Below are 24,534 nucleotides of genomic sequence, written 5' to 3' on the forward strand. Positions count from 1 at the left end.
TAGTCTCGCATTTTCCCACTTACTCACGGCTTCCTTTCTAATCCGTATGTACAGTCACTTTCAAAAGTTTTAGGACAAAGTTTGTGGCGCCACTTCTGCTTCTCAAGAAAATTTAGTTTCCCTTACTCCATTTGTTTTCCTTGCTCACGCACTGCAAATATTTCGCTTCCATGTGAAGATATATGAACAAAGAGGGAGAAGTTACTTGCTAAATTTATCGTTTTGTTTCGATCTTTGATGGATTTAATGATTAATTTCGTGTGCATACTCTTATGTCCTTGCTCCGGTTTTCACTGCTGGTATGATATTATGTATCACAAAAATCTCATCGTCAGAAGCCGTGGTGGCGTCGTGGAGTTAATGCGACGTCGTCATAGTAAAGGTTGTTGGATCGATTCCCCTGCTCGGAATTAAGATTTCCAATTTTTTTTCCTTGGTAACTTCTTTTGTATTTAATAATGGGTTTCAAATAATTTAAATTCGCTGTAATCGATAAATACTTTTTTTAATGGTAAATGGTAATATACAAGTTAAGAATTGGGCAAGGCAAGGGATTGCTAGTACTCATTTTGAAAATTAGGGATTTGCAAAAGGGGTAACCGTAACCCGACGGTAAGGGGCGCATTCAAACCCAGCGTTGGTATTAACTTAGTGATTTTAGATTGGCGATGAAGGGTCATACATAGCGGTTGATTATTGCATTAATTAGTTTAGAAAGTTGTTGATTATTATGATTTTCTGCAATGAGCACCATGCTTTTTCACCCGTCCCTTGAGACGGGTGATATGTGTGTCATTATATGACGTCCAACTTGACTTACATACAGCAAATAGCCTTTATAATCATCACATAATACTTCATTTGGGTTTTGCGTAGAATGTGTTTTCCAGTTTTCAATCAATGCAAAGATCCAACTAATTTGTCAGAACGGATTCATCCAAGTAATCGGCGAGCTGTTAATGGAAACCTGTTGATGTTATACCCTATTGCGAATGCACAATCTAGAATTTTATCCAATGAATTAAGAAGAAGGCCTAAACAGCCCTAAGAAATAAAAAAAATATCTTAAGAGACCTCTACGCCATCATCAGCGCAAACCAAAGTACTTCCAATCTCCTACCTTCCCGCCCTTCTATCACCCACAGAAAGGCGCCCAACGTGCGCAAATATTCCGATCCACCCGCCCCTCTCTCCCCCGAACTGCCCCCCTATCTTCTTCCTCCTCAACATGCAACCGCCCAAGATGCAAGTGCTGCTTCTTGTTTCGCTCCACCTCCCCACCAGTCATCAACAAATCTTCCTTTTCTCCTTTTTCCTTTAAATACTTCCTTTAATTCCATCTACCGACTATCCTACAATTTCTGCCCTGCCTACTACATTGGAGAATGCACCACGGCAGTATCCATTCGAATGAACAACCATCGCCTCTCCACCAAGTCCCTCCCATTCGTTGAACCAGTACTCCAACACAAAATAGTTCCTTCGAGCAGTGCTTTTCCCTTTCCTAAAGCGAAATACTAGCACACCTGGGTGGAAACAGCGTTCAAACCGCCAGGGCTGAACGTCGCTAATTGCTAGCCACCAGCCAATTCCTCCCCAATTCCCCCTCACCTCCACCTACCCCTTCAACCTCCCCCCCCCCCCTAAACTCCACAGAAGACATCAGCAATCCTGGTTCACTCATTGAGAATGGTGGGTAACCCCATAGAAACGTCTGAAAAACATTTTGTGAGTGTCCCTTTTTTAGTGCTTCTATGTTATTTATTTAATTAATCTAAGTATATTTATATTCATAAAAAAGTCGTTAATCGTGTTTGTTACACTATTTATAACTCGAGAACGGCTACATATATTTGAACGATTTTCTAAATGAATGGAAGTTTTTGGATTCGTATCAACCTCGAATAGCAGAATTAACATTTCAAAATAATATCAGTTCATGGAAGAAAATAATATGGGTGCTAGGGGACATTTTTAGGAGTTGGCAACACTTCAACAGCTCAATTTCAAGTCGGTCATTCTACTTACTAAACGATCTGTTTTGTTTTTACCAATTTAATGACTGAGCCTCATAAAAATTGTTGACTATCGGTAAAGGCCGTGTTCATGTCGACGAATCGAGCGGATTTATTTCATATCCTCGGCATTTTTGCAATTTCGTTTCATTGAAAGATGAACTCCTCAACAAAGTGCTCTCGAACATGACTGATGAGCAAAATAATCACAAATTTTAGAGCGAGCGAGCAATTTTGGCGGCTCAGGACGAAGATGTGGATTACTTCTTCGAAACTTCGAAATTTGCAAATAATTGGTAATTTGCATTTACTCGAATATATTGACTGTGTTACTAAAATAGATGAAGTCACCAACTATCCATCTGCATTTTTAAACTTCTTAGATGTGACTACTGGCTTACCACCGCACAATATACAGCTGAAGGTTGACTCGGTGGTCATGAACCTTTGAAACCTAAAATATGCAATGGAACATGTTAGGTGATAAAAAACCGATAATCAATGTGATTCACGCGGTTATATTAAAAGGTAAATTCAAAGATGAGGATATTCTCATTCCAAGGATTCCCATGATCCCATCTGATATGCCCTATGAGTTCAAATAAATTCAAATTTCGGCTTCGTGTTTCATTCGCGATGATGATTAGCTAATTACTATGTCAACCGTTGAGTGTTTGTAGTCTGAATTTAGGAAATCCATGTTTTTCTCATGAACAATTATATGTGTCATGTTCAGTGTTGGTAAACTATCCGCTTCATTTGTTCGTGCGTGTAATAACAAAGCAAAAAATGTTGTATATCAGAAGGTGCTAGAGCAGAATAAACCCAAATGTGTAGTGTACACTCGGGCTCGTTTACATACGGGGCGGAGTGCACTTTTACCAAACCGAGTTATAAATGGCTCACCACGATTTGGGCTTTATTAACTGCTTTATAAAACCACAATGTCTAAATTTTGATAAGTTAAAACATAAAAATTAGAAAATTCACAGAAAGAAATTGGTCATGTGCGCCAAATATGGCAATCGATTGGACGCCGTCCTCAGGTGTGCGAGAATTTCGTTCGTTCTATGAGCTCCAGACTGGAGGCGGTTATAGAAAATAATGGCGGTATTACTCGCTATTAATTAGATAAAACCAACGCTTACGCCTTCCGAAGAATAATTTGCAAGCTTTGCCATTTTTGTATCATGTTTTGATTTTTTTACTTTTATTGGTCGATAAAAGATGTTACGAAAATTTACAATTATTTTTTATACGTATGTACTGAAAAAAAAACACGGCAATCAAATTAATAATTTTAAAGTTATCCATAAGTTTTGGGTTCGCAAGTAATTATTTTAAATTATTTATTTAATTATTATTTTCACTTTAAGTCATTTTTATTTGATCATTCGGGGAGAGATGATTGATATCCACAAATTTAACTTACCTGGGATTCATTTTATAATTTGTCATGGTAATAGAATTTACTTCATTCCTTTAGTTTTCATTTTTCAATATTTAAAGGTTTATCTGTTAAACGATTCTAAGTTAAGTTAGAAAAACTTGAAATTATTTAAGAGTTGTGGTGGGTTATTGAGCTCTACTACCCTCCAGCGCTATGTGCCTGCTACGGTAAGTGTATAGCATGAGTGGGTAATTTCACGGAGACAGATTTTCGTTTTGACAGTGCATAGGTAATTCTCTCCGAGGGCTTTTTTCAAAAATCTGGTGGTGGTGGACATTTTTCTGTTGAATGTCGTTCCCATCCTGTGTGGTGTGTGGGTAACACTGCAAGTACAAAATATCTGTCCGTCGCATGTGACGTTCAGACCCTTGGCGCCTTTCGTTAAGAACAAGAGAAAGCCGATGCCAGTTTTCTCTACTCCCTATCTTTTTTAACGTGCTCTGAACGCGCAAGTGAAGTTATTTGTCATTCGCCATAACACAGTACTTGAAAGAGGATTCAAATATTGGCGAATTTCTTATTTCCGCCATCTTTAATAATGATATATATATATGCAGGGGTTCCGACTCATAAAAAAATACTGGGGAAGCCCATACCGGGGGTCTTGCCCAGGGAATTTTTATAAATAGTGCGTTTAAAAGTTTAATTTCGAAGCTCTATTTTGAATCCCTAGACTAAGGTTTGTGGTGATGAGCACTGTGCTTTATCACCCGTCTCAAGAGACGTGTGATAAAGCATGGTGCTCATTGCAGAAAATCATAATAATCAACAACTTTCTAACCTAATTAATGCAATAATCAACCGCTATGTATGACCCTTCATCGCCAATCTAAAATCACTAAGTTAATACCAACGCTGGGTTTGAATGCGCCCCTTACCGTCGGGTTACGGTTACCCCTTTTGCAAATCCCTAATTTTCAAAATGAGTACTAGCAATCCCTTGCCTTGCCCAATTCTTAACTTGTATATTACCATTTACCATTAAAAAAAGTATTTATCGATTACAGCGAATTTAAATTATTTGAAACCCATTATTAAATACAAAAGAAGTTACCAAGGAAAAAAAATTGGAAATCTTAATTCCGAGCAGGGGAATCGATCCAACAACCTTTACTATGACGACGTCGCATTAACTCCACGACGCCACCACGGCTTCTGACGATGAGATTTTTGTGATACATAATATCATACCAGCAGTGAAAACCGGAGCAAGGACATAAGAGTATGCACACGAAATTAATCATTAAATCCATCAAAGATCGAAACAAAACGATAAATTTAGCAAGTAACTTCTCCCTCTTTGTTCATATATCTTCACATGGAAGCGAAATATTTGCAGTGCGTGAGCAAGGAAAACAAATGGAGTAAGGGAAACTAAATTTTCTTGAGAAGCAGAAGTGGCGCCACAAACTTTGTCCTAAAACTTTTGAAAGTGACTGTAGATGTAATCGCAGCTTTCAGGTCGGGTATATTCGCCTCATCCAGGGCCCGTTTGGACAATGAAAACATTTTTGCATGGGAGCAATTATTGTAACTCATCAACACAAAGCTGATCACTCCTCAAATTTTACGATATAATGGACCCATACATAATTTATCATTATTTAGTGACTGGTTAACACTACTGTACCTCTCCTCCAGCATTGGCCCTCAAACTGTCCAACGGGCTTATGCCTCAGTGTTCTTTAACAAAAGCCTCCTCAAATCCTCCTCTTTCCTATCCCCGATAAAACCACGATTTCTCAAACTATACCCTAGTAGAGTAACGAAAGAACATAATTTATTCATTTAATATATTTGACTGGTATCCTTTATGTTTCACGATAGAGCGAGGAAAATTTGGAATGATAACAAACTATTAACATTCTACAATAAATTGACAAGCGGGTTTTTTTTACAGAAAAATGGCAACCCACCATGTTGGTACAAGCGAGATTTCAATCCCCCATTCACATATTTTCAGCAATTTTATGATTAAGATGTAAAATTTACATACAGAAACAAGAAAATTAACAGACGCGATGAAATAATTTGGAGAGGATTTCGCTTGGGACAAAGATGAGCATGCACAGAGGTGAAACCACTTTATGTGACTAAAGCATCGTAAAGATCATATTTACTCAGGAATAATCATTTCAATGATCTAAATCATTTCAGATGTTTAAGACATTCATAGTTTGATTGAGTTGAGCAACAAATTGGCTTAAGTGAGAATTTACGAGGTTAGGAAAAAGCAAATGCCAATTTAGGCTGGAAAAATTAAATTTTTCTAAAACTGGATTTTCGATTGACTTGGCACTCATCAATGGGGAGAAAAGCAATTTTTTTATTACCCGAGAGATGGGCACCTGTGCAGAGGTGTCAATAGTGAGGGGACATAATTTAGGTCCATCGATTGGAATAACCCTTTTATCGCTCTCCACGAATTTATAAATTTAGCTGAAATGTCTGCTTAACTTTTCACAGAGGAACTCTGGGTGATAGTGGAATACTGCCGCTATGGGAATCTCCATTCTTATCTTCAGCGTCACAGGGATTCCTTCGTCAACCAAATCAATCAGGTAACGGATGAAATTGACTTCACTCTCGGCCAAGATGCTGTTCCAGAACCAATTGTGGAGGAGTAAGTTGATTTACTATAATCTAAATGTTACTTAGCTTCCATTCTTTGCAACATTTATATCATATGGAAAAGTTTATTCTCGCAGAGAACTAACCATAGCCATAAGTATGCATGCTATACTTCGCCTTTTCTTAAATAACCAGTTGTCAACTAATCAAGATAATTAACTATTTTGAACAGCGATTATTAAATAAAATGGACGGAAAATCAATGTAATTAAGCAACCCATGCCTTTTCCATGTATTGCTATATCATAGAGCTGATTACAGGAATTAATGCAAAAAAAAATGGTCGCAGTTCTTTTGAGTTGATATAATTTTACCCTCAAACTCACTGGTTGAAAATAAGCGATGAATGATATTGTTACATGAGTGAATCACAGGTAATGAATGGTAGCTATTCAAAGAATATTATATTTCCTACATCACCTTGATCACGAAATCGACGCATTGCTACACAGATCCAAACAGTCTAATTTTCGAAAGCCATCTAAGAAATATTTTCAAAGACTGATTTATTTTTTTTCAATTGATAAGAAAAAATAAAACGGACCTCCGGGAAAAGAGTAAAATTTATGGCAGCATTAATTGATGGTGATAAAACGACTGATTTCCTTAGCATACATCGGTTGAGGAATCACGTAAAATTTGCTCCGATAGCGCTCCTAGTAACATATAGACCCATTGTTTCACAGGATTTCTCTGGATCCAGCCGGTCCCACAAGCAATGGATCCTGTGTTACATTCAATAACTCATCAGGACAATTACTCTACTCGGACTCTTCTGGTATGTTATCATTTTGCTTCGTATGACGAATCAAAATTTTCGAATGCCTTACACTTTTGATTATTTTGTCTCAACATCCATGTGAACGGTTCTTAGATAACCACAGTTTGAACATCACGATTTCTTTCTTACAGGAGATACCTCATTAATGGGGGACATAACAGGAGGTAGTGAAAACCCCACACAGATATGGAATATAACTTATAAGTCTGATTTCAAGGGAAAACTGGCGGTACCCCTTTGCACGAAGGACCTATTCAGCTGGTCATACCAGGTAGCCAAGGGCATGGAATATCTCTCCAGCGTTAAGGTAAGGATGTGACTAGTCTCCTATTTGACGGATGCCGACTTATTAGGAATATATTCTTCATATCTTACAATGACTTTCAAAACCCAATGATAAAAACAAATGAAATCTTAAAAAGAAAGATGAGTAATAAATCTTGTAAATGTACACTATACTGTCATTCGAAAAAAATCATATAATAATGAGATGGAACATGGGAAATCCCCGGAAAAAGAAAGATGCTTAAAATATCTTCTTAAACACAATATTTTCTTTCTATAAAACAAGTAATATAATAATGAGAAAAAGGAATCCAAGGAATTTAACTTGTCGAAATTGATTTACAGATCGTGCACGCAGATTTGGCAGCAAGGAATATACTTTTGGCAGACAACAATGTTGTGAAAATTTGTGACTTTGGGCTCGCGAGGAATCTTTACAAAAACATAGACTACAAGAAAAAAGGGCAGGTGGGTAATATCCTCTATAAAAATATTTTTCGCAGAAGCATAATTCGAATGTGATTTTTTTTTTCAAATATGCTCAGTTCCATCACTTTGTCTCACATTTAGGACCCACTACCAATAAAATGGATGGCGATTGAGTCCATAGAAGACCGAATATTTTCCACCAAATCTGATGTTTGGTCCTTTGGCATCGTGCTTTGGGAATTTTTCACTCTAGCCAAATCTCCGTATCCAGGTACGCAAATGGTATACCAAACATTTGATCGGCAAAATCATGCAGTAGCGGTATAACAGTGGTATGATAGGTTTAAAAAAATTGGTTTCACGCCGGTTCCAATAAGTCTCAAAAAATGCCTGGTAGATTTGCGGATCCATATGCACCATTGACATAAAGTTGATTGCCATTCCGGTTCTCGCTTAAGTAAAGTTAGAGCGATAGGCTGGTTCAAAAGGCAGAATAGAGATTTTTTTATCTACTTTCCAATATTTTTAGCTTAATCACTGGAAAAGGCCACACGAATTTTGTTTTTAACAGAAATAGAAACGTTCTTACAAGGTGTGTGAAAATGATTTAAGATACACGGAAAAGTTGCAGAAAATATTAAGAAAGAAGTAGTACCACGGGAAGAAATAAATCCGATTAATTTTTTGAGAAATTAATTCAAGTGACTCAGCAAAGTTTCATGTAAAGAAGAAAATCATTACCCAAAAGAATAAATTGAGATAAGGGTAAGAGAATAAATGATACATAATGTCTCAATTAATTATGTCATACAGCGTACTCAAGTCAAAGAATCGTAGAATATTATACTTTCTTTACACAAGTCCACCAGAACGGTGCATGTTATGGGTCACGAATCTAGTGGTGAATAAGTTCGAAAAACCCAGCCATAGAAAAAATTATTATACACCAAGGAAAAGCAAATCACACCCATGGGTATATTGAACGCAAAACAAAATTCATTTTCTCGTGACCTATCGAAAAATTATTTACGTACATCCTATAGACCTTGTGATACGCATTGCGAAGCTTTAAGGTCAGAAAAATGTTTAAAGTGTGTGTGTGTGCAGCATCTAGTCATCCGTCACTGGGACTTGATCCGTAGAACCTCTGATTCGTAGCATGATACTTAGGCCCAGTTTCACCAACACGGATAATATTCTCTATTATCTCAGTTTTCAAAAACTCGGTTAAAATTATTATCTCAGAAATGCGAGGATCGTGTTTCACCAACGATGTTTTATCTTAGTTTTTAAAAACCGAGATAATCAGAATAGATGATTTGGCTCGTACGTTTCTCATAACTCTGACGTGGGAAAATAAATGACGGTAAGCAACCGTATGACATGGAATCAGGTTTAATAAGCCGGTAAGTGTACAATCAAGTACATACAGATTGAGAAAATGAACAGCAACAGAGTTAATATTGACAATGAGAGTTAGAAAAGCTCAAATCTTACGTTTTCGTGGAAGGATTTATTAATTTGCCTTACCGAATACCACGCACGGGTAATAAAAAACAAATAGGGGAACCGCGGTTGGAAAGAGCAAGGAATGCGAGAATATTGCGGTAAAGAAGTTGTAAGCACCTTTGTTTAATGTACCTATCGTTATTTAAAAATGAAATTTTTTGACTTACCGAGACTCCCAGATTTAAATAAACACAGTTCTCGGTTATTTTGTGCTACAATAATTAATTACGTCTCACATTGGTAAAATTGCGATTTTGAAGATAACGATGATGTTACATAGGTATTAATTCAAGAAGAGGAAAGATATTAAAGGTTTTTGTATATATATGTAAGAAAATTCAAAGAAAGGCTTGTAACATTTAAAAATACGAACATATTTTGGCAAGAGTTGTCAGAATTATTGGCTCAAGAGGAGCAAGGGCATGGAAAAGCTCAAGTTTTAGAGAAGGAAACGTGAAATTGCTTTGACGAGGGGACTTCACGTATCCTATTATGACGATAAAAAAATTTTCCTCATGTCTATGCTTGCTTCAATTAAAATTATTCACATACTTGTCGCCGTATGATCAAAATGAAGATGACAAAAAAAAGCTTCGAAAAAGTTGTTGTGGCGTAGGCTGGAACTCTGGCCCACTGAGAGTGAATCGACGACGGTACCACTACACTAACTGCCCGACATATAGACAATGCGCTATTATAGCATTATACAGTATTATTGTATAATACTTATTAAAAGTATGGCATGAAAATCAATTAATTACAGCCAAACTAAGGCCGATTCATTAGAACCACTACCAGTTTAGACATGTGTTCGCCATTCCGAATGCTATAAAATATACGGCATTGGAAACCTCCACCTTCCCTTGTGAGTGAAATTCGTCTTCTTCAACGAGAGCGAGAACTGCCTTTGCAGTTTCATTTGCCATTTTGGGATGAGTAAATAAATGTACTTTACCATGTTTATTAAAATAATCTGCACGCTCATTTATCCATAATGATCGTGGTCTCCGAATAGAATGCCGATATTCTTCATCGCTGTCATTCGTATTTTCCGAGAGCTGATGAAGCTGCATGCGCGCCATGCCATCTGCCCTCAGATTAACTCAGATAATAAGCTTTTAATGGCGGAATATCGTCAGTAAAAGTATAAACCGAGATAACAGCCCAAAACCGTGTTAATGCATCTGGTGAAACGAGATTGTTGTAATATCTCGGTTTTTGTAGAATATTATCCGAGTTAATTCAATTATCCTCGTTGGTGAAACTGGCCCTAAACCCACTACACCATCGGAACGATTGTGTTCGAGAGGCAGTCTCAATGCCTAATATGTCGGCCGTGTCCACTGATATCCCGACGAGAGTAGATTCCATTCTAGGTGAGTCGAGGGCGAAACATACTTCGGAGAATATGGCAAAGAATTCGTAGCTGGATCTTTTGCGCCTTGTCATAATGCAACGGGCATGATTATTTCCCCAGTATAAGGGATATATTGCTTTTAAAACTCCCGGTTGTATGAGAGCATTACGAGGGCAAAATTTTTGAAGCCAAGTAGTTCCTGAACTGGCCGCTCTCAGACGCCAACGAGCTTTGCGTTAATTTTTTCCGCCACTGTACAATGAGGCAAAAGCATTGAAGGGATAAATAGGCCACAAAATGATCCTCTTCCACTATCTAAACAAGTATGGAAGAACTATCCCTTAATGATTTTCAAGAGTAAGAGCAAGGAAAAACAGAATTTCAACAACTTGTGGATGATAAACGGCAAATCTGGCGCAATTACCTTTTATACTGTCGCGAGTATTATGATATATTGAAGCTTAAGGCAGGCTAAACCTAACGCTGAAAATGGGTGTTTTTTTGCCTATGGCAAAGAAACTTATCGCTCACCGTCAAATACATAGATTTACAATTTTAATCGTTGTAAATCCAAACGGCAGACAAATCAAAATCTATTTATATGATTCGCAGGAATGGAGGTAAACGAAGAGTTCTTGAAAAGGCTGATGCAAGGATACAGAATGGAAAAACCTCAATTTAGCACACATAATATGTAAGTACAACAATTATTGCAACGAATATTTCTTCCACTAGCTTAACCATTATTGTAAGTAATTTTGACTAAATATACCCACGAAAGAAGATTCCATTAACGAAAAACGATTGACTTCACTGAAAGGTAAAAGGAAGTAAATTCATGAGTAGGATTCTAACGCTTTTATGACATAAAATATACCCTTAGTTAAAAATTACTCTTCTTTTTGGCATTGGTATATTAAAATCGTAATTTTCAACATTTTATCACAAAAGAAAAGTGAATTTATATGAATAAACTGCTTAACAAGCATCATCTCGGTTACTTCATTTTGTGCCATAAAAACAATAGCAAATTTTTTAAAATTATAATTATAATTCTAACCATAATTCTATCCTAACAGGTACAGAATAATGCTCAAATGTTGGAAAGACAAACCAATTGACCGTCCTACCTTTTCTGAACTAGCAAAATGGATAGGTGATACCATGAACGCTGAAATGAGAGAGGTAAGGAGATTCGACTTCATCATACGAATATTCGTTAGGAGCCATAGAAGGCAGTAAAACAAATTTTCAGGGAAAGAATTTTCCTTGCAAGAATTCATAAAAGATCAATTTACAACATACTTCGAAGACAGTTGTAAAAAACGATGGGATACAATCTAAATTTAGAGTTGGAGTGTACCCACCGAGTAAAACATAAATGAATCCACGTTTTGGTCTCTTGCATGATGTAATTTTAATTATAAAATCAAGGACAACTCGAATCTGATAGTATGAGAGTCATTTCAATACATTAAAGCCAGTTTCACTCCTGTAATTAAAATTTAAATCCATTGTTACAGTTTTTACAACATTAATATTATTAATTTGCCTTTCAATACTGATGGTTGGAGTAAAAACAACAGATTCATTAAATTGCTATTCAAATGCAAGAAATTCACAATTTACTCACCGTTTCACTTTCCCCATGAGTTTTTGTCAGTCTAGTCGTGATAAAAGTCTATCTTCTCCAACGTTTGATTGCTGATAAACAAACGTTTGAATGGGTTCGTTAGGCCACACATTATAAGTAATAATATTTCCCACCTAAAGAAAAAAATGGAAGTGCTGAGACTCCGATGGATTCGAACTCAGGGCCCCATATTGGAAGACTGGCGTTCGTAGTAGTGTTAGTAGTGTTTCTTTTATAGGGTGCGTCGGCGGCTAAGGCCATTTTGCACCACTCACTGACTGGAATTGATGAAGGGGAATAGGCCCGTTCTGAAATTAACGTGTCAGTAATTTACAAGAGGTATCATTAATATTTTATTGAAAAGTCGAGTTGAGTATAGGAATGCTATCAGTCGGGAAATGTTTACGGGAGTGTCTCCTAGTATCTCAGCTAGGTTATCTCCGAGGTTGTGATTCACCCGTGCAGTCCGATATCTTGCACAGTCCGTCAGGATATGTCGCACTGTTAGTGGACAATCGCAATTTAAGCATTGGGGCTGTATTCTATCTTCGGCGAAGAGGTATGAATGGGTTAATAAGCAGTGGCCCATTCTTAACCGTGCTAAAACCACTTCCTCCCGGCGGACATTTCTTACAGAGGTCTGCCATGCAGTTATTACGGGCTTAATTTCCCGAAGTTTGTTGTTTTGAATTTCAAGCCATTGGGTCTTCCAATTTTGTCTTATTATACCCCTCATGGCATTTCCTAAATCTTCCGCTGGTATTAATTGTAAATCGGCATCCGGAGACCTGAGTGCGTCTTTGGATGCAAAATCTGCCTTCTCATTACCGGGTATTCCCACATGCCCAGGGACCCAAGCGAATCTTATAGTGGTTCCTTTCTTACTCAGGGATAACAGAGTGCTTTGTAGAGTAACAGAGTGCGTTCGTCGGTTGACCGGCAGCGCTATGGTTTAAGTTCACACTTGAGGTGGGCTTAACTGTTCATTTTGATGAACCGTTCACTTTGAACCTTTTCAGTAAAAAGAACAGTTCAAAATATCTGTTCATGGCGAACAGGCAGTGTCATTCAGGTACAAAATACTTTTTACCGGATGTTTAGAGTAAATGATAGCTTTGTGTGGTTTATATGGTTTGTGCAGCTTGTCATAGTAATTTCAAGCAAATTCTGTCCCGGACCTTTACTTGGTTTTCCGTGTGCAAGACAATATCTGCTTTCCACTTGTAGAATAAGCCAGAATTAACATTTATCACCCCATCGCTCTATGTTAATCTCGTATTTATCACCAGAAAAGTTTTTTTAAATGCTGCTCTTATGAGCAATGTAGACTTTCATATACAGCTTACTGTTCTTTATAAATATTTTTAGCATAAACATCATTTGTGAATCTTTTTCTTAGACTCCTCTGTAAGACATCGATTTTTTCTCTTCGTTACAGCCTCTAACGATGCAATTAACTGTTGATAAAAGCATGCGTAAGACGGTGAGAAAAAATCAGATTCATAGCTGATTTAGTAATTTTGGTAGAGTGTAAAAATAGTAAAATATGTTACACCCATGGAATTCTGTAACATATTTAAATATTTAACATTAAAAGCAAACAAAGGGTAAACGCGTTGAGGTGCATTTATGTGCAATTAAGTTAAGTGGTCACAATAAAATATATAAAATGTCGCGACGTGAAAAACCTAATGTCATCAAATAAATCGTCGTGGGTAGCATATTGTTTTCATTCCTTCAAAATTTTGTTTCCCAAAATCATCAGTTCAGACCTCTTAAAGCATCGCACGGCAAAATACAGATCAAACTAGTTAAAAGCTAATTTCATCACGAATAATGCAATAGCAAAATACATAGTGGATGTAACAAAGTTAAACAATTTATGTTTAACTTTTCCGTTTGCTGAAACAGATTTTTGCATTAATATAACTAATCAAAATAAAGTTTTAACCTAATGTTTAAATTAATTTTGAACCACAGCACAAATAACGAGCAGGTAACTGACTTTTAAATTGACCGCGAACCTGAAAAAATTGCATCCTGTTCATCGAACGCAAATTTCCACATGAACACGAAATCAAAGTGAACGCGAGATTCCAAATTAACAGCAAGAGTAAACGAACGGCCTTGAAAAAAGAACGCCCTCCGAAAAATGAACGCCGTGGGGAAAAGAACGGCCTCCGAGAAATGAATACCGCGAGAAAAAGAACGGCTAAAACGAACCTAATATTTTGAACACCCGCTCGAAATATTAGGGCACTCGAACCGTTCAGCAGCTATCCTGTTCGTTTTCGTGGACGGAGGGGAAATGTAGAGACATGAGGAGGGGCTCGGTCGTCTATGACGCACTTCGGTGGCCTTGGATGTTCTGCGTCTTACCCGCCATCTGTTGTAGCCACCACGCACTTGATGGAGTAAGCTGCAGTTCAAAATACCTCTTGGTGAGCATAGATGCTGCACCGAATACACAGCACGCGTGCAATATTAATAAAAATGAGTTGGAGACTCGCACATAATTAGGTTAAGATGTGCATTTGATATGTCATACCACCAATGTACAAGAAAGGCGCAATCACACTGCTCATCGCGTGCATCGGACGTTACGTAAGCACATACACGATTGTTCGATACGATCGATCAATTGATACTCTTAGAAAAGTCTATGATGAAAGCAAATAACAAACGAGAAACTATAGAGCACAACATACATATTAACAACTCAACAATTTCCTCTTCATAATGAATTATTTCCTCCTGATAATGACACCGGAGTGTTAAAAACCGGTAGAGACAGCAGCGAACAAAACTTTGCAGGATAGATGAAGTTATCCATATTCTTATTTAATCGTGAGCAATCTCTAAAAATTTAGCTCGCAAAGAATTGAAGATACACCACTACCCATTTTAAATTCAACTCCTTGCCACCTCACTAATTAAACAGAGTTCCCTTTCTGTGCTCAAATTTATGGCATTAAATTACATGGCCCCATGTGACTACGTGGTTTCCGCGGTGTCGACGTTCCAACGTCTCCATTCTTCCGGTGCAACTGCGTCGGTTATTGGCTTACCCATTCGCATCCACCCCCTGCGATGTTAATCGACCATCCGAATTAAATCGACCCATTTTCCGGTAAATAAAATCTCATCATCATCATTAGTCAACAATCCTAGGATTGGTTTAACGCAGCTCTCCATTTCTCTCTCCTATCCGCTAACCGTTTCATAGCTACATATTTCTTCTCTTTTACATCCTTTATAGCCTGTCCTACGTAACTCATTCGGGGCCGTCCCTTGCTATTTTTCCCTTCCACTTGTCCTTCAACGATAGTCTTCATCAGGCCATCGTGCCTCAAAATGTGGCCAACTAAGTTGTCCCGTCCCCTGCTTAAGGTTTTTAGGAGGTTTTTTTCTCCCACTCTTCTTAGCACTTCCTCGTTACTTACACGGTCAATCCATTTTATCTTCATCATTCTTCGGTAGCACCACATTTCGAATGCTTCCACTCTTGACTTCTCTGCTGCTGTCATAGTCCAAGCCTCGCTTCCATAAAGAAACATACTCCAAATAAAATCTACAAGTAAGAAAAGTATTTCTAAGGCGATTTACAATGGGAAAATATTCTAAATAGTCACCAGATGGTAGCTGCTGTCAGGTACACCATCTGGCCAAAAACTTGCAAAAAAACTCATAAGATAGCCGCAGGATCAAAAGATAGATATCACTATGCATTCTGCGTGCTGGTACGCTTGAGGTGTTATGGCCAGCTTCAGGCCGCATACCAGCACGCTTGCGAATGCGAATGGTTCTAGACAACAGTTTCGCTGGAACTTCGACCTGAAGACGCTGGCAGCAGTGCCAGTGATACTGTTGCCTAAAATCAACATAAAATGGTGTAATTAAAGTTCACATTAAAAAATGATGTAAAATGAATTTATACTCTCTATAAACATTTTTCTATCCATGTTTCAGCTATACATCGAGCTGAGCGCACCTTACATGAATGAGAATTTCAAGCATGGGGATGCAACAAATGACTACGTCAATGCCTTGCAGCAAAATAATTCTGAATACATTCAACCTGAGGCTCAAAGTTCAACCTTTTACATGAATATGAACATCAAGTCATTGGAAAGTGAGCATCAGGAGCCACCAAAATCAGTTTTGTTCAGAAAAATGGATTCTACTGTATCCGAGGACTCGGAATACCTGTCCATGACAAAATAGACATGACGGACTTGACTGTGTAAACAGTTGAATGGGAGCAGCAACAAATTGGAGCCGTTGAATACGCTCACCTTGTAATCTTTTTCAGACTAACAATATTGTACAGAAGATAATATGCGATATATATTATTTTAATAAGTAAATAATGGGCACCTTTGATTGAGTCAATTCACCCCACCCTTTTCCTTGATTTTTCCCCATGAACAGGTACTAAATTTGTATCGAGGCAACGTCAGAGCCGAACGATTCCAATATTTCTAGTTTCCGCGTTTATGGCTATGCTCATGCCAATTCAGCGATTCCACAGAAGTTCATGACATTGCTAGTGCCTTTGAGCTATGGCCCTTTTCAGAAGGGACGGCTTTTCGCCGGCCGCCGGCCACGGCACGGCGCCACGCCTTTACATAACCATAGGTAGCTATGGATGTCTTCAGACGAGTCGAATCGCGCCGTGGACGGCCGCCGTGGTATCCACGTCTCCCATTTCAATCCGGCCCGGCGTACGCCGTCCACGGCGTGAAATAAACACTGTGGTGTATTGGAATGTTCAGACGCGTCGACTTCTGCCGTCCGCCGTGTAGTCCTATAGAATTCAGAGTTGCGTGATCAGTGAAGAAATACGGACATGAATAATATTTCATCGTTCCCATATTTTAAATTGGGTTTTTGTACGAGATGGGAGATATTGTAGTAGACGCTGAGCTCCTTATTTCTCTTGTTACGGATAGACCCATTCTATGGGATAAGAGTTTGGAAGGATATAAATCCACGACAGAAAGTAGTGCAGCATGAAGAGAAGTTTTCCTGGAACTGAACCCTGGATTCAACATCATGAATGCCGAAAAAATGGATAAATATGGTAAGTATAAGTATTCTATTAATATCGAACACCGCACAGATAATTACAAAGAAATACCGGTGCTTGGCGATTGGACTGATGAATAAACTCTTGTTGTTAGACGATTGGTATGACATTCTGGAGCATGGAAGTGGAAGGGACTGTTTTTCTACCGAATCCAAGTCATGCAATTATGTGAGCGATATGTCCATTAGCTATCAGCCTATCTAGAGCTAATCATTTATTAAAATGGAGAAATAGAGAAAAAAGGCTAAAATATGCGTATTCTATTAAGTAAATAATAAGACTAACGATATACGCAAAAATAGTCCATATGACTATATGTACACGGCGGCCGGCGAAAAGCCCGTCTGCCCGAAAGTCCCGTCTGAAAGGGGCCTAAGGGCATCATGAATATGCGTCACGCTTGCTTTCTAACAATAAGTAGAAATATTCGAATTAGCGCCCAGACAGCACAATCTCTTGAATACAAATTGTAATTCTCTTGTACAATTACAAGTTGTATTAATATTTGTAAAATTACTGTATTACCATTGTGTTCCAAAACCTTGCAAACAAATCAATTGTAATACAGGACGAAAATACGAGCGAAATCCAATTTATAAAACCATTGTATTTCCCTTGTATTTCCTATGTAAAACAAGAGAAGTACGACCAAAATTGCTTATTTTTTTAACGAAGCACTGTGCCACTATTGCAGTGAGTGAAGATGGGCAAGTTTATGGGCACACTCAAACCGGTTCAAACATTTTCTAGTTAATTTGCGATCAGACTCCACACCAGTAGAAGTAGTAGAATTGGGTGCTCGGGTGCGTCGACGGCTGGGTGAATCTGCACCACTGGTCAGTCATTTGACTCAAATCGTTTATTCAAAGGGTCGTATATGCGTAATTTATTTACATAAAATAAGTAGGTACTTGTGCCTCCCGAACAAAAACCACCAATCCACTTCTTCACTCCACTCCATGGTCTCGTTGGCCACTGGTGTCTCTCCTAGACGGGTGGCCGGGTACCGGGCCCAGTCCCGGTAAATCAGCTCCTGGCGGCTGGCGAGCTTGGCGGCTCTTTTCGGGCGCACGTAAGGAAGGGTTAGTGCAGGAGATAAGAGGGTCTTCGTAGGGCGGCCAAAGGCCTGTGGGTTTGATGGGCCCCGCGCCGGAGGCTCTAACCCGAAAGGTTAGAGCCTCCGGCGCGGACAAGGGACATAGAAACCTTTGATAACTCCCTTATCAAAGGTTTCTATGTCCCTTGGGTAGCCCTGGCGACCACACCGGATCTCGGTGTGGCGTCCCAAATGTGTGGCTCCGTGGTGGGTGGGGAGCCCAGGGGATGAAGTTTGTATGTGCATGGAATCTGATGTTCTTCCTCCACCAAAAAGATTGCGCCCAGATACGGGCGGAGGAGAAAAGTGTTTTGCAAATTCGAAACGGTTTCTGTCTATTAAATGCGCCAGATAAGGTGAAACTCTGAAAAAGGTGTCTCCCTTTTTCATCAAAAAAGCAATGCAAACGATAATTCCAGGAAAGCCAAATTCGGTCAAAAAACTAAGAAATGGTACCCTACTAAAAGAGACAGCGAATAACATTCTAGCGGAAAAATTGCTTAAAGTAGAAAAATTACACGATATCCCAGTTACAGTCGAGGTCCACCGCACTTTGTATACTTCTAGGGTTCTACTTCCACTTTCTACTTCTACTTCTCTTTGAATACTTCTACTTCTGCGCTACGACCTTAAGAAAGAGATGGCCTCCCAGGGTGTCATGGACTGTCGCAGACTGACGACGACGCGAAACGGCGAAGGTATTAATACCACCTCAGTAATCCTCACGTTCGCTTTGGATACACTCCATTGGACCTGGTACCACATCGGAGGATGTGAAAACTAAGATAAATGGCCACCGCACACAATATATGACTGAAAAAAAAACAAATTAATCAGATCGAAGAAGAGTGGAGCAGGAGTGGAAGAGGTTGCAAGGCCAAAATTGTGGTGCTACAACCATTTAAGTTTCATTGAGAGGCATACGGCACCCAGGAAGAGCGTATCAAACTTGGAGTAGTAGTAATATTTTGTGTTAGGGTGCCTCGACAACTAAGGTCATTTGCACCACCGACGAATTTATAAAATTAAAATTTTTAAAAGATGCATCAAAAGGGTATTTAAACATTCATAAGAATAAAAAGGGGAACTCAGATGATAAAAAGGTTAGAATTTAAACACTATTAATTAGCCCAGTCTCTATTAAAAACTTAATGACTCGGCTGATACTATCAGGGTCGTCTCCTAGGATGTGCCCTAGGTCTCCCCCGATGTTCATCCGATGGCGCACTGAACGGTATTTCTCACACTCTGTCAGGAGATGTCTCACAGTAATGGGAGAGTCTTAATCATCACACAGGGGTAGAATTCTCTCTTCAGTGAAGAGGTACGAGTGGGTGAGAGCGCAGTGCCGAGTGGGCTCGGGTCCGTGGGGGCGCGACTCCCCAAAGGAAGAGATCACCCTCTTCCCCCGTGCGGGGGTATCAAACTTGGATCCCGTGGAGCTTAACAAGGTATGCCAATGACGCTTGAAAATCAATACGTCTTTATTAGGTATAATTTGTTTTGGTGGAATTGTTTGCTTCTGCTATGAAGTAATAACACGTAAAGGTAAATTCAAGGGGCATATTTGGAACGAGTCTATTGTTTGACATCGTCCATTGACCCCGTTATTTACCATTGTTGAGCATCTATTTTGGTTTACTGTTTACGGAAATTTGTGATCTTACGTTGTGTGCCCACTTCAATGCAGTTACTTCTGCGATATTTATGTTTTAGCTACAATTGAATTCACGAAGGGACTTCTTCGCACTTCTGAACATTACATTAATTTATTTGTTTGTCTGTAGGAAACGCCCATTGAAATTCAATCCGGAGAGTTAGTAGATATCACAGCAGAAGAGCAAGATGAAATTGGCACCATCCCAGTCCTCTTACTTACAGTGAAGACTCCACCTCTGCCAGCGCTGACCACTACAACATCTCCTCAAGAAGTGGTTCATCAAGAGGAGTACCGACCCCCAAGAGAAGGAGGACTGAGGAAGCAGATATAACTACCTTCCTCTTAAAGGCTTCGTCAGCCCTTGAGCAAGGGACACAGAGGAGAAACACGAAATATGAAAATTTCGGCCTATTTGTAGAGCAAGAAATTGCCGAGATAAGAGATTAAAAAAAACAGAAAGCTGCAGTGCAGAAAATTTTTGATGTATTAATGAAAGCTAAAGATGATAAGAATGATAGTTAAATATTTTTGTCTGTTTTTATTGTATAATTTTAATATACACTTTGTTACATTTAATTTGATTGTAAAATAATTGTTTATTATATAATTTGCTTGGTGGAATCACTGTTACTTGTTCATTTCTTCAACCCTCAATGATCATTAGTTAAAAATTCTTGAGTGTATTGTATGATTTAAGAATTTGTTTCTACTATCATCCAAGTAATCGTAGAACATCAGGTAGTAAGCTATATAAGTTGTTCAATTATTATTATTATTATTGTTCAATTTCTGACAAGGTTTCAAAATAACTTGACTGGAAGTTCAGGAATAAACTCTGGTTCCTGAGTCTAAACTTATAGCATTTGAGTCAATAGTCCTTCTATTTCCATGCGATGCAAGGACGCAAGTGAGTGTTGTCCTCCTTAAGACGACTCATTCAAGCAATTTCCTATACATAAACCATAGCTAGATAAACCATCATCATAGATTTTTTAATATTGGTTCATTTTATGGCATAGTAGACCACTATCACACAATAAGGCTTGATTTGGTTCAAAAATAAAAAGCTTTATAGCGCAAGAAGATCGTGAGTAATCGATAAAGCGAATAACACAAATGAAAAGTGAAATAATTTTTCATAGAATTGCAAAAATATTACAATCTTTACTACCAGAAAAATCACCAACAACAAAAGAAGGAATGAAATAGAGGAATTCATTAGCACTACCTCAACCTATATGCCATTTCCCAATGGTAGAATTCCATCAGTCACAAAATATTCGCAAAATTCATCCCTAATAGCTCTCGCATCGTTATTGTGCCTATTTCCACCCTGTCTTACCAAATTGACCGTCAAGTATTGGACCCTCCCTCCACATTCCAGGTATTAACCTTCCATCACTCATCACTCTATCTACCAGACCTTGAGGCAAGTAATTAGCATCCTTCTTTGATCTCAAAAAGTTGTGTAGTACTATACAGGCTAGTGTCACAATTTCCACTTTTTCAACAGAGAGATTGATACAGTTTAATAGTATTCTGAAGCGGTTCGCTAAAATACCGAAAGCATTCTCTGATGTCCGCCTTGCCCGGCTAAGGCGATAATTAAAATTTCTGTTCTGCAAACTCAGTCTCCTATCTGGATATGGTTTCATTATGTTATATTGTAGAGGAAAAGTATCATCTGCCACAATCACATGAGGGACACCGAGAACACGACCAGACAAAGCTATGTTCGGGGGTATATGCAAAGAATTTTGGCGCAATGCCTCAGCAAGGGTGCTCTCACGAAAAACACCGCCATCACTCACTCTATCATTCACCCCGACATCGATGTATAAAAATTTATACCTGGCATCTACTAATGCATAACAGCACAATACTGTGTGAATGATATACATATGTTCATATGAAATAGAGTATATTGTACAAATTTTATCTAATTAGCTCGTTTCAAACAACTTACCTTCAAGAAATTCTTTCAGAACTTTAAATAGCTCTGCATACTTGAGGTACAAAGAGAGAAATAGTATTGTGAGCAATCCTCGTGGAGTACTGCAGACTTTTGTAAGACTCCTCAGTGGCTAAAAATCTCAGAGTCAACGCCAACCTATGTTTTGCCGAGATATATTCACGTAAAATTGTGTCTCTTTCAGATATGAGAGGAGACACCAACTCCAGTAACTCTATAAAATTGTTGTTATCCATCCGGAGGAAGTTGGTGAAAGATTCCGGATCCTCCGTTTCCAATTCCCGGTACAGCAAGCTAATGCTACCAGCGGCATACCTCCGGCTTAGCCATTCTCTTGACCAAAGCCTTCGACGATTTCTCCTCCGACCTTGCAGTACTGCTGCCACCACTCCTACGCAAAATGCCACTCTTGCTATATTTACGTTGTCATTATCCATCGTCGGACGAAAAACCAGATTTAATAATTGTAATGATGTATCAAATAATAATATAAAAACGTTGTTATGAGTACGGGTTTCTACGCGCTTTATCAGAGAATAGAACGCTATACGTTATTCCTTTGTCGATCATGTTGACTATCGGTATTCAAGTCCATTCAAGCTTTCTGGAACAGTCTGAAAGAACGTTCAACTCGATTCAATCTGTGTTGAACAGTCACTCTTGAAAGACCGTTTCGAATTGTCTTGAATCTTCATTTAGCGTTGAAGACAACTTGTTCAAAGTTCCTAGCTAAAGACATCTCGAATAGTGTGAAAGAGGCTTTAGTTTTCATCCTTTGGCCTCCTGGTTAAGGGAAGCATGTCATGGAGGCATTAAAATACGAAGTCGCTTATGATGATATGTGGTCAGAGCATTTAGCTGTGGACATGTTCCCAATCATCAGTAACTTTTATCACGATTTAACATTCTTCTATTTTTGTTACATTAAATATTTAGTCACTCTTCCTATTTACATGTTTCGAAATTGAACTGCATGTGAACTTCTTGTTTCAGAAGTTTTATCTGTATACGTATACATTAATTGTGTAAGTAGTGATACTTCATTAAGAGAATTTTTCTGTGGTAAGTGTGGTGATCATTTAGATTAACATTGCGTATTTTGTTGACCTTGAAGGTGAATTTCAGCAAGCAGTAGGCATCGAAAGGCTGACAATTCTGCAAAAATCATGCCAGAGGGCATACCAAATGTATCAAGATGCCATTCTCAGGAAAGGCAGGGTAATAATTCCGACAAAAAATAAATAACCGGGTGAGGAATCTACGGAGGATGAAAGTTCAGCGAGAGTAAAATCAATTATTCCTTCCCCTCCAGCAATGAAAAAGAGCAATCCAGAAGCTATTGCCTCAGCCACCAAGAGTCCATCAAAATGCTGAGTGAGGAACTTGGTGATAATGTAATGTAATGTGAATGATCTTTCACCAGATTAGATGAAATTAGGTACAGTTATCATTCCTGTTTTGACTGGATCATAATTCATCTCTTGATTTCTAGATGCAGGAAAAAGAGAGAGCATTTTAATAAAATGACATCGTTGATGGTTTGATGAACCAAACTCTCTCAATTATAATTTCTATTCCGAGCTCCATTCAAGCTTTTTCTTTTTTAGATGTAGCTGATGATGTGAGGCAAGAGATGTCTTTGTCTAGACTAGACATCCTGGAGGGAGAACTGTCTACCATCAAATCCGATATAGCTGCCATAAAAAACACTGACTTCATTCTGAAGCTATTGCAGAAGGGAGAGCTGAGGGGGGTAGATAAAAAGGGCTGCTCATATACCCTTCCCATTCAATTGCCTGAGTTATGCAAGGAGCAGCTGATAGAAATCGAGGCAATGTCAGAGTGGATGAGCAATTTAAAAAGTACTTGCTTAGTTTTCACCGTATCTCTTACATATGAAGCTTTTTAAATTGATATATGTGTAGCAGCTGTCGAGCTGCCGTCTGGTAGTTCCCGTGGTGGCCAGCAGGTGGCACTAGGTGCACCCAGTCTTGGTGGCGCTGTAAGCCAAAACTGCCACCACAGAGAAGGCACCACGAGAGACAGAGTAGCAGTCGAAAAGCTCTCCACGGCCAGTAAACACCTTAGCAACAAGAAGTGGCGCCCTCTGGGTTTTATGTTCACCTGTACTTTAGCTGTAGATAGCAAGGTTTAAATATATTATTGTTATTCGGAACGGCGTATTCTTGGTTCGAACGAAGATCACTTCCCTCGTCCACGTACGCGCGCGCTAAATATGTTTGGAAGGAGAGAGTGAGTCCCTTATATAAATTTATTAATCAAATGACTTTGTTGATGGTTAGATGAGCCTAACTATCTCCACTATAACTTTTCATTTATATTCTGAGCTTCATTCAAGCTTTGCCTTTTTCTAGATGTAGCTGGTGATGAGAGGCTAGTTATGTCTTTCGCTAGACTAGACATCCACGAGGGAGAACTGTCTACCATCAAAGCTGATGTACCTGCTATAAAGAAAAACACAGATTTAATTCTGATGTTCTTGCAGCAGGGAGAGCTGAGGGGGAGAGATACAAAGGGCTGCTCATGTACCCCTCCCATGCAATTGCCTGTTTTATGTGAGGAGCAGGTGATAGAAATGGAGGCATTATTGGGACTGGATGAGCAAT

The 24,534-nt window shown here is 38.7% G+C and overlaps 1 protein-coding gene across 1 annotated transcript in view; it reads left to right on the forward strand.

Moving 5' to 3' along the window:
• Positions 1 to 16,457, forward strand: part of LOC124162215 (vascular endothelial growth factor receptor 1-like) — a 41,256-nt gene extending 24,799 nt beyond the window's left edge. Inside the window, exons 18-25 of the mRNA XM_046538672.1 lie at positions 5,932 to 6,088; positions 6,783 to 6,874; positions 7,009 to 7,184; positions 7,508 to 7,630; positions 7,733 to 7,862; positions 11,070 to 11,151; positions 11,537 to 11,642; positions 16,060 to 16,457. Coding sequence (XP_046394628.1) covers positions 5,932 to 6,088; positions 6,783 to 6,874; positions 7,009 to 7,184; positions 7,508 to 7,630; positions 7,733 to 7,862; positions 11,070 to 11,151; positions 11,537 to 11,642; positions 16,060 to 16,314 — 1,121 coding nt within the window. The 3' untranslated portion in view covers positions 16,315 to 16,457. The remainder of the gene's footprint in view (positions 1 to 5,931; positions 6,089 to 6,782; positions 6,875 to 7,008; positions 7,185 to 7,507; positions 7,631 to 7,732; positions 7,863 to 11,069; positions 11,152 to 11,536; positions 11,643 to 16,059) is intronic.
• Positions 16,458 to 24,534: the final 8,077 nt, after the last annotated feature.

Source organism: Ischnura elegans, chromosome 7, assembly GCF_921293095.1.
Source record: "Ischnura elegans chromosome 7, ioIscEleg1.1, whole genome shotgun sequence".
Taxonomy (NCBI): domain Eukaryota; kingdom Metazoa; phylum Arthropoda; class Insecta; order Odonata; family Coenagrionidae; genus Ischnura; species Ischnura elegans.